Raw genomic sequence first — 11,289 nt, 5'->3', positions numbered from 1 at the left:
CATCACCTTATTGTCAGGGGCCTTTTAAGTTTTTGGAACTGCCTTGCAGGGTGCTTTTGAGCTCACTTGGTTGTGGTGAGTTGGAGTTGGGTATGTTTGTCAGTTGTGGATCTCTGCACATCACTTTGTAGTCTCTCTCAAGTGGGGAAAAATGAACTCCATAGAATCTTTCCAGATGTCTTCTTTTTATATAGCTTCAACCATACTACATATATAGTACTATAATACAGTATATAGGATAGTACCAATCTTGTTAACCCTCAAGACTTTTTCCCCATTATATATTCTAAATGGTCTGTGATATCTATATCTATATTATCTATATATCTATATCTGTCTGTCTATCATCTATCTATCTATATCTATCTATCTATCTATCTATCTATCTATCTATCTATCTATCTATCTCTTATCCATCCATCCATCCATCCATCCATCTGTCCATCTATCTATCTATCTTATCCATCCATCCATCCATCCATCCATCCATCCAACTATTCATCTCTCTCTCTCTCTCATCTGTCTGTCTGTCTGTCTGTCTGTCTGTCTGTCTGTCTGTCTGTCTGTCTGTCTGTCTGTCTATCTATCTATCTATCTATCTATCTATCTATCTATCTATCTATCTATCTATCTATCTTATCCATCCATCCATCCATCCATCCATCCATCCATCCATCTATCCATCTCTATCTCTATCTCTCTTATCTATCTTATCTGTCTGTTTGTGTATCATTTGTCTGTCGATCCATCCATCCATACACACACACACAGAAACATATATTAATCACAGACCATTTGGAATATGTATCCCCCCCCAAAAAAAAAAGATTCTACACAGTCTTTATTTATAGTCTATAAAAAAAGAATATGTATATTCTTTTGAGAGCGGGCATCAGAATTTCATTTTTTAATGTGTGCCACTGTCTTCACAGAAAAAAAGTGGTAATAAAGGTTCTCTTATCTATCTTTATCTTTTGGGATTTAAGGGAAGCTGCACATTAATGGAGAAATGACAGTTGCACACTCATCTCTTGAAAATCTGGACAGGGACCTTGCCTGAAGACGCAGGGGTGACAGCCAACCTGGGATCTCCTGAGTTCTCAGGACAGCAATGTCAGGTCTGTGAATAACCAAACATTCTCCCTTCAAGGCCATTAAATGTGGGGCAGACAGTCCACTCAAACAAGGGAAGGGGCGAGAACCGGCAGCAATGGCTTTAAATCACAGTTAGGTACAAGGAGGATGTTTTGGCCCACCAGCGGCCAGCAGAGCTGGCAGCAGATTCGGACAGTGAGGAGGTTGGGGAGGAACCTGGGCCAGTCCTGGAGTCTGGGAAAGGCTCTGATGAGGGCTCTGTGTTGGAGGCAGAGAGGGGGTCAGGGCCATAGGCCAGTTATTAGCTGCCTTCAGAATCAGACAAACAGCTGGAGCCTGTTCCCAGTGTGCTCATGTGCAGAGTTGCCAGACGAAGGGAACAGCTAAAGAACAGGGGTCAACTTGGGAATAAGGCCACAGGTGGATGATGAAAAATAAAGAGCGAAAGGGGAATGGAGTTTGCAGGAGACAATTAATTCACTTAATTGGTTCATGATTCTCTGAGACACCTTGCTAAGTTTTGCAGATATCAGCCTAGCAGCTCTCCCTGGAGAGACTTTGCTGGATGTGAATGAGCAGAATTCACAGCAAATTAATAAAAGGAGGTGTTGTTGGAACCAGGAGTTTGCTTTAGGCTCTTGGGAAGCCTCGGTCAGAACAAAGGAAGCCTCCTGCATGCTGACAGAAAGCAATCCACTTTTCAGGCTGGCTTCTTTCTCATTTGCAATAAAGAACCTTCTCTAGCTCTGCTGTGTTTATGTTGGAGAAACTTCTGCCAAGCTTGAATCTAGCAGCAGCCAAGCTGAGCTGTGTGCGAGAAGTTGGATGGAAATGGAGATTTACTGCTGAGTCCTGGGCTGGCAACTCTAACAGCAGAAAATGTTCTCGCTTGTGAACCAGTTTGAATTGGTTGTAATGAAACACAAGATAATAATGTTAGGACCGTCCAAATCGAAAAGGTGCGATGCAGGATAAAATGGAGCCTCCCCAGCTGTGCGGGCCTAATAAATATTTTAAGGAAATTAATCAATAGAAGTTCTACATTAAAACATAACCTATTAGTAGGCACCTGCTGAAGACTCCCCCACAAACCAGACTTCTCTGCATGACAATTTCTAAACTCCCATTCTTTCCCATTCATTTTTAATAGATGCATTTTACATTATCTCCTTTATTATTGTTTTTCTTTTTTTAAAAAAAATTGACTGTAAATCATGTTGAGATTTTATGGGAGAAGATCTATCAAAGTTTTAAATAACTAAATAAACAATGAATGATAAGGCTGAGTTTCAGACAACCCCCTTTGGATTAGGGACGGGAAAGAAATCAATGTAATTCTCATTGTAATAGAAACAGATGCAAGTTCATTCTTTTCTCCCAAACTTTACACAGCACAATGTTCTCCTTGTTGTGGCCCACCAGTGCAGAGTCAGACAATGAGGAGGTTGGGGAGGAACATGGGCCAGTCCTGGAGTCTGGAGAAGGCTCTGATGAGGGCTCTGTGTCAGAGGCAGAGGGGGGGGGTCAGTGACGTCTGACAGTTATCAGCTGCCTTCGGAGTCAGTGAGGCAGAAGAACAGCTGGAGCCTGTTCCCAGTATGCACATGTGCAGAGTTGCCAGATGAAGAGAACAGCTAAGGAACAAGGGTTGACTTGGGAGTGAGGTCACAGATGGACAGTGAATGGCCCTTCCCATAGGGAATAAAAGAGGAGCGAAAGGGGAGGGGAGTTTGCAGGAGACAATTAGTTCATTCCTGCATTCTTGCCAAGAATTGCGGTGTCTGAAAGATATCAGCCTGACCACTCTCCAAGTTTGATAAAGATTGGTAATTGTGAACTATCTTGAAAGACTGTGGGAGAGGAAAGACTTTGCTGGAGAGGAATTCGCTGTACATTAAATAAAAAGGGTTAATTGGGATGAGGACTCGGCTTCGTGCTGCTGGGGAAGCCTGGATCAGAACACTCCTTGTCTCCTCACTGTCACTACAGGCCTTGACTTACGGCCATAATTGAGGCCAGGATTTATGTTTGCTAAGGGAGACACTTGCTAAGTGAGATTGGCCCTGTTTGGCCCCTCTTGCTACAGTTGTTAAATGAATCACTGTAATTGTTAAGTAAGTAACACAGTTATTAACTGAATCTGGTGTCCCCATTGACTGTGCTTGTCAGAAAGTCGCAAAATCACGTGACACCCCCCCCCGGATCACATGACAACCCCCCCCCCCCACCAGGATACTACAACTGTCATGAATATGAGTCAGTTGCCAAGCATCCACATTTTGATTTTGTGACCATGGGGATGTTGCAAGGGTCGTAAGTGTGAAAAATGGGCCTAAGTCACTTTTTTTCAGTGCTGTTGTAACTTTGAATGCAGCTAGTCCAGTGAAGAGAAAGACCAAAGGAGACATGAGAGCATCTTCCAATCTTTGAGGGGCTGCCACAGAGAGGAGTTAGGGGGGGTAAAACTATTCTCCAAAGCACCCGAAGGCCAGACAAGGAATAACGGATGGAAACTGACCAAGGAGAGATTCAACCTGGAAATAAGGAGGAACTTTCTGACAGTGAGAACAATCAGCCCGTGGAACAGAAGTTGCCTTCGGACGTTGTGGGAGCCCCATCACTGGAGGCTTTCAAGAAGAGACTGGACTGCTATCGATCGGAAATGGTGCAGGGTCTCCTGATTGGGCAGGGGGTTTGGACTAAATGGCCTGCAGGGTTCCTTCCAACTCTGTTAATTTGTATCTAATCTGTATCGAATGGTTACTAAATGAACTGTTGTAAGTCGAAGACTACTGAGTATAAAGTGGAATCACTCACTGCCTGCTCTCCTTGGGGTTAATGGCGACAAGCCCTTTGATTTCCAGCTATTTATGATATTCATTCCTCTCCATTCATTGTGAAAAGATGGTGAATATAAGCGTAATAGAAATTTGTAGCCCACAAAGTAAATAATTTTTTAAAAGATTAGAAAGAACACAGGTCCGGACACACATTTTATTTACACCATTTCAGACTAAGCTTTTATTTTTAATATTACAAACCATTTGTTTTTCCTTTATTCACAAATCACTGTAGTGATATAAACACTAATTTCTAAAGACAGATATACACACTTGTCGGGTTCAAAGATCTGTAGTTGTTTTGAAGTCACAATATTCTACATATGGTATTAATCAGTAATTTTTAAAATCAGTATTCATATAATCAGTAATAATTTATATAACCAGAAAAAAAAATTAACATTCCCTATATCAGACATACATTTGAATAAAATGAATGATTGGAGTGTTCTAAGTTTTTTATTTTATTTTATTTCCACAAAAATATTTTCCTTAGTGCGTGGCGACCTCATTTGTGTGCAAGATTTATTTTATTTTATTTTAACAAAGAGTTGCACCAAATGAAACAGCCATTGTATTCAAACCAAAATGACACATTGACTTAATCACTTAAACATCAGGAGGATTTATGTGTTGAAAACTGAATTTCTGTAAGAAAATAAATATTTATTTCACAGTCATTTTTTGTTTTTTGTTTTCTTTTTTTAAAAAAAGGTGTTTCCGAGTGCATACAGACGTGCATTTTTTATTTTTATTTTCAAGCAATTGAATCACAATGGAATTATCCCCACTGCGTTGTCCAGGATTGGAGTAACAAATTCCCAACGTCTGGAAATCTGAGAATCTCTCTCTTTCTCTTTCTCTCTCTCTCTCGCTCTCTTTTTAAAACTCAAAGACAGCAGCTCTACAGGTTTGTAGCAGAAGCAGTGTGCGCAGCACTATTGGCTGGGAGATGTGAAATCACAAATTCTCCTACCCTGTATTATTATAGAGATTTCTCTTTCTAACCAAAGATAAAAGAAAAGAACAAATGGACAAACTTGCTGCTTTGAAAAGGAGGAGGAAGAAAGAGAGGATCATTTGGTATTCAAAGAGCAGCTAAATAAATCTGGCGAAAGGCATTGTTGCAAAATTGGAAGAAAACTGTCTTGCTTCGGAGGAGACAAGGAAGCAGAGTCCAGTTTGGAAAAGTACGTCTGTATGCACCCTCAAGTTTCTGAACTCAGAAACATTAATATCCTGTGCTAGATTTTCCCTCGATGTTTAAAAGTTCACAATAAACAAATGGCCCCTTTGATCCTAAACATTCATTTTCCCTTCACTAACTGCCATGAAGACGAACGGAGAGCGTAGGGAAAAAAAACAACAGCAACCTACATTCCTCTCTAAGAACTCCAACTGAGAGGAGTTGGAGTTGAAACTGAGAAATAACATGGCGGTTCTACTTTGAGGTGAACTAAAATTTTGCCCTTGTGGTGGGACAAATGACATTGGAAGGGATAACTGAGGGAAATCCCCCCAAACACGACCCTCGAATAATTCCTATTTTGCTGTCACTTTGCTATCATGGCAGCCTCTCACAAATGGTATAAAAGGGGGTCTCTACAGATCAACAAAGCTACCTGCTCCCCTGAAAATAAGACCTCCCTGGATAATAAGCCCAATTGGGCTTTTGAGTGCATGCACTAAAATAAGCCCTCCCCTAAAATATTGCAACATGACAACAGCCATGAGGTGACCACGATCGCCGCCTTCTGCATCTCAAAAATAATAAGACCTCCCCGAAAATAAGGCCAAGTGCTTATTTGGGGGTGGGGTGTCAAAAGAAAATAAGACTCTGTCTTATTTTCAGGGAAACATGGTATGTCTGGAGGGACGTCAACTATGTGTATAAATTTGGATACTTTGCTAATTCTCCTACTGTAACTGAACATTTGATTTGAACAGGTTTTGATTTACTGGGACAGGGGAAGAATTTGAGATTGTAGTTGTGAGGAAGAGGGATGTGAAGAACACTTGAGGTTCTGATTGATACCTGAATTTCCAAAATTTATCATCTCAGGAATAAAACATGACCGCTAAAAAGTCCTCATTCTATCTTTGTTGAAGATAATAGATAACTATCTTCACCAAAACTGCAGTGGTACAGTTGTTCTGCTTTTGGGGGTCTTTAAAAGAAAGGAAAAGAAACAAACAATGATTTTTTAGTATACAATGTTTTTCATCATTCAATGGGGGTTATATGTGAATCCTCTCTCTCTCTCTTTTTTCACTAGCTCTCCTTTGCTGCACTCAATCCTGAACTGAGTCAAAACCTGATACAAATGTTCCAGAAAGCTGGTTTTCAAATCTGGTGAAACTTTATTGATGGTTATCGTTCAACTGGTCATATCGCATGCATGTTTTTAACTATGACAAAGAGGAAAAAAGCCTGATCACAAACACTTCTTAAACAAGCGGAATTGCTTATAGCAAGTTGGCGAGTTCACAGTGGTGAATTAATCATTGTTAACTGAAGCCTTCCCCCTTTCTTTCTTTCTTTCTTTCTTTCTTTCTTTCTTTCTTTCTTTCTTTCTTTTTTGATTCTGCATGGCACACATGAGTATATAACTATCTTCAAAAAAATTGTAGCAGTACGGTTGTTCTGCTTTTAATGTTTTTAAAATACAAAAAAACCCACCACGAAACAAAAACCAAGAAACGTTGACAAACACTCCAACTAAGGATAATAGATAAATAACATATGCACAGACATATGCACAGACAAACTGCAATATTTTTTTTTCCTCAGCGATATCCGAGCCTGCATTTTTTGGCATTGTGTCTTGCAAAACTTGCAGAAACAAGTTGGAAAAACGCATAGGATGGCCATCAGTTATGAGGAACTAATACAGGGATGTCAAACTCAATTTCACAGAGGGTTGTGTTTGACCTCGGGGGGGGGGGCATGGCCAGCTCAACGTCACCCTTTGGTGGCCCAAGCGCTCTGCCAGTGGAAAAGGGCTCCTGAGATCCATTTTTTGGCTTTCACAGCCTCCTACAACTCTCTGCCACAAAAACGGAGCCCGGTAAGGCCACAGGCAACCCTTGCAAGCTCCATTTTCGTGGACAGAGGTACCATGGGCCGGTTCTTCACTGTTTCCAGGGCAGCCTCTCGGGCCAGATCTAAGCACCCCACTGGCTGGATCTGCCCTGCGGGCCTTGATTTGACACCCCTGACCTAACACATTCTTCATGGACCTAATAATCATGGAACAATCAAATAGGCCTTTGAAATCAGAATTAAAGGCTCTCCGGAATTGGACCCTCCGAAGAATTGCAGTTTGTTTACATGATGCAATGTTGGTTCAAAAAAAAAAACACAACAACAACCCCCGAACGGATGAGAAGAGCATGATTATCAATACTCACTGATTGCAGAATTTGTAAATGCGTCTATAAATCTGGACTAGACGTAGCATGTAAAAATGAGAATGAGTGAACATGTGTGTGTTTGTGTGTTTCTTTTCCTCTCTCTAACTAAGAATAATCTACTGGGTTTAAAATCTAAAACATTGTCAATGTGTAAATTTCTCAAACTGAATAATTCTACTTCACAGATGTAAATTTTATACACTTCTTTTTTTATTATTATTTTCTAAAACCGGTACAAAGAATTTTAACTTTTTTATTACTTTCTTTTTTGTTTTTGTTTTTTTGGAAAAAAAACGAAAAAAAAAATAGAAACAGTGCTTTAATCACCTCTTTTTTATTATTTTTATTTTTAATTCTCCCGTAATATAAAAGTTCTGCAATGATATCAATAATTTATTATACTGGAAGAAATATAAAAAAGAATGCTTTGTTTATGGTTTAACGAGCAGGTAACTCTCCTTATTTACTTAATTTAATGTTTTAATTTTTTTATATATTTATATATTTATATATATATTATGTTTTTTATTTTTGTTTTTTTTGTGTGTGTTTTTGCTTTTTTGTTTTTGTTCTTTTTGCCTAAACAGCTAGTTACGATTGGAGCTAAGTGCTGCCTGATGGAATGCATTAAAAGCTTGCCCTTCCATAGCTTTTAATAAGACTTTATGTACAGTTGTCAGTTCAAGCACCCTTCTTGTAACTCCCCCCCCCCGCCCTCCCTCCCCCCCCCCCGAACTCAGAATTAACAACATAACCTTTGGCTTTGAAGAAATAGTGAATAATTTAAGACAGCTGATATAGAATTATAAGGTGCCATTGGGGGGTCCCCTTTTTTAATAGTTAATCAGGTGGAGCCCCATTTCCACCTTCTTGGTGATCCTCTCTCTCTCTCTCTCTTTCTCTCTCTCTCTCTCTTTCTTTTTTCTTTCTTTCTCACTCTCTCTCTCTCTAGCTCTCTCCCCCCACACACCCCTTTTGAAAATAAAAATAAATGTCTTATGCAGGAAAAATAAATAAATTATGATATCACATACACTCTTACAAAACAAGTGAGGAATCCCAACAGCGTAATATTCAGCATATATAATTCATTTACATGATATAGAACTTTTGATGGTGCCCCACCCTCCCCTGGACAAATTCATTTCTAGCAGCTTTCTAGTTCAACCACAATGAAAATAATAATATTAATTAATTTAATAATAATTATTATTAATAATAATAATAAATACCTTCTACAGCCAGCAAACTATGTAACCTCCGGAAATTAAAAGACCCACAATATTAAAATACACAGAACAAAATATCTGAGGTATAAGATAAAAAATGTAAATACTTTTTTTTCTCCTCCTTGTTTTTTTAAAATGTATTTGTTTATTTTAGTTTACTTATTTATTTGTTTGTATTTTTTTTAGAGTTGCTAAAATGATGCATTACTGCATGTATTGCCATCCCCAGGCCTCGGAAAGCTTCCATTTGGGGAGGAATTATGGTTTGTTTGTTTTTTGTCATTTAGTATGGAGCAAAACGGCTGTATCCCCCTCGGTATATACTAGCCTGCAATGAAGAAAGAACGAGACCGACATCATCAGCATGGCTTCTGTTCTTGGCATCACTCAGGGGTGTAAAAGCATTCTGAAACAAAGCAATTTGACCAGTGGGTGTTTGACTTCCACTTTTTCCCATAACCAGATCTGCAATTTTTTATTTTTATATATATATATTTTTGTGCTACCTTCTGGGGATTTGGTTCCAACTCTTGGCCACGCGCCATTCTCAACACGCACTACAGGTAGTCCTCAACTTACAACCATTCAAAATTACAATGGCACTGAAAAAGATGACATTTTTTCACACTTACAACCATGATCAGGCGTCTTCGTGGTCACATGATCAAAATCCGAGGCTTAGTTTATAGTTACAGCGGTCGCAGTGTCCTGGGGGGCGGGGTTCCCCATTTATGGTGACCTTCTGACAAGCAAAATCAATGGGGGACACCATATTTCCTTAACAACCATGTCACTAACTGGACAACTGCCATGATTCACTTAGCAACGATGGCAGGAAAGGTCATGAAATGGGGCGAATTCATGGAACGATTCTTGCTTAGCAACAGAAATGTTGGTTCAGATGTGAATTGAGGACTACCTGTATCCAAACTGTGTCAGCGGCGGCTTAATCATCATCAGCCCAAACAACAATCCGTGACCTAAGTCCTGATTAACAAATGGACTGACATTGATTCACCAAATGGATTCCGTTTATTTTGTATCTCAAATAGCCCAAACTCTACCCTTGATGCTTTTTTTAAAAAAAATATGTAGAAATCTGCAGAGTTCATTCGTTGTTAATAAGCAAGGATACCAATAGCAACTACACAACGACAGTGGGATCATCTCTTGGTGACAGGTAGGTTTAGGACAGTGCGGGTGAGGTCTTAGCAAAGGGGTGGCACTTAGGGTCATTGGTGAGTACTTTGTTCGTCGTTTCTCAACCGTGCCAACTTGAAGGCCAGCGGACTTCAATTCTCAGAATTCCCCAGCCAGCTACGGAATTCTGGGAGTGAACTCCACACAGCTTCAAATCGCCAAGGTGATTTAGCTGGTGAAACTTTGTCCTCGTTAATTAGATAGTCAAAATCCCATCTCCTCTTTTACAGGCATTTGTAAAACCCACGAAGGGAAAATGCATTTGTCTGTGTGGGGAAGGGAGGGAGGAGTTTCCTTCTAGACTGTTCTATTGGCGAGTTTTGTTTTAATAATCCAACACCGACGGCATGAACAAAAAAAAATCCATTGGACCTATCAATATTTCTTTATTCTTATTTATGTAAACCCTTGTATCCTGCCCTCCGACTCTGTCCTACCAACTTTCACGTCTGGCGCCAAACACACGTTGATACATTAGTTTCCTTTCTCTGGTGGCACTGTTAGATGCCCTCCGTCCGGATTAACATTTTACGGGGTACTGTTGAGCCTTTTTTTTTTGTTTGTTTGTTTGTTTGTTTGTTTGTTTTTCGACTGAAAAGTTTTGTGCAAAATTCAAATAATTGTCCCCTTGGCAGGATCGCAGCCTGGCCACTGTTGTGATATTTCAGTTCGTGCAGATCAGCTCATTTCTCTTAGAAATGCAGACTGAACAAAATCTGTGAGGATCGCTAAATGGGCTGCAGAAAAAAAAGTGTGAGATTACTTGAGCCGTTAACGCACCAAAAGCTGCTTTCTGTACTCTTGCTGCCCCTCTGTTACAATCAATCAATGACACAAAGGAACAGTTTTCTGGGCATCAACATTAACTCCCTGACTAAAATGGCTCCCTGCTGAGGGGTTTGGTACTAAACCTACCACCTGGGTTTCCCTCATCTTCAGAAGTTTGATAGGGTGCATCTTGTCAAAGTCTCTCTCACGTTTATTTATGATATTTATGTTTTGTGTCCCCTGAAGAAGCTCATGATGTTTACATGGGACCATTTTCCCCTTATCCCAGCCTCTCTGTGAGGCTATGTTGGTCTCAAGAGCAGCTCTAATTGGGATGTCCCAATTTTGAGGTTGCTTGGCTTGCACAGATTCTACCTTTGGGGACTGTCAAACAGTGTTTGCACAACATTGCTTGGTGGTTTTTAAACCATGATTAGGCCTCTTCCCTCCTTATAGGCCTGGCTGTCTTAATACATGATGACCACTCAATATATTTCATTATTCATTCAATACATTCTGAAACTTTGTAAAGGATAAATTCAGTAACATGACTAGTTATGGAGTAGAAGCTCCGTCTAAGTGTCTGGTGTATTTTATTTGTTTGTTCGCTTTATATCTTGCCTTTCTTCAAAAACTCAAGATGTTTAAGAGGGGATCACCCTTCATTTTGTCTTCTCAGAGATACCCTTCTGAAGTCAGTTGGGCTGAGAAGGGGTGACTGTCTAGGGTCATTCCATGGTTGG

At 39.9% G+C, this 11,289-nt stretch overlaps 1 protein-coding gene across 4 annotated transcripts in view; it reads right to left on the bottom strand.

Moving 5' to 3' along the window:
* Positions 1-4,076: 4,076 nt before the first annotated feature.
* Positions 4,077-11,289, bottom strand: part of RBFOX1 (RNA binding fox-1 homolog 1) — a 722,992-nt gene continuing 715,779 nt past the window's right edge. For 3 of the 4 annotated variants that reach the window (XM_087729106.1, XM_087729107.1, XM_087729105.1), the window contains one exon: positions 8,061-8,984. In XM_087729106.1, coding sequence (XP_087585232.1) covers position 8,984 — 1 coding nt within the window. In that variant the 3' untranslated portion in view covers positions 8,061-8,983. Of the gene's footprint in view, positions 4,584-7,346; positions 7,384-8,060; positions 8,985-11,289 lie in introns of those variants that run through there. The other variant, XM_087729108.1, reaches the window with a different exon arrangement.

The sequence above is a fragment of the Thamnophis sirtalis genome, unplaced genomic scaffold, assembly GCF_051295495.1.
Source record: "Thamnophis sirtalis isolate CommonGarterSnake01/CBP01778 unplaced genomic scaffold, rThaSir2_p1.2 scaffold_14, whole genome shotgun sequence".
Lineage (NCBI taxonomy): Eukaryota > Metazoa > Chordata > Lepidosauria > Squamata > Natricidae > Thamnophis > Thamnophis sirtalis.
Note: the sequence above shows the minus strand (reverse complement) of the source record. Positions and strands in the feature narration are given on the sequence as shown.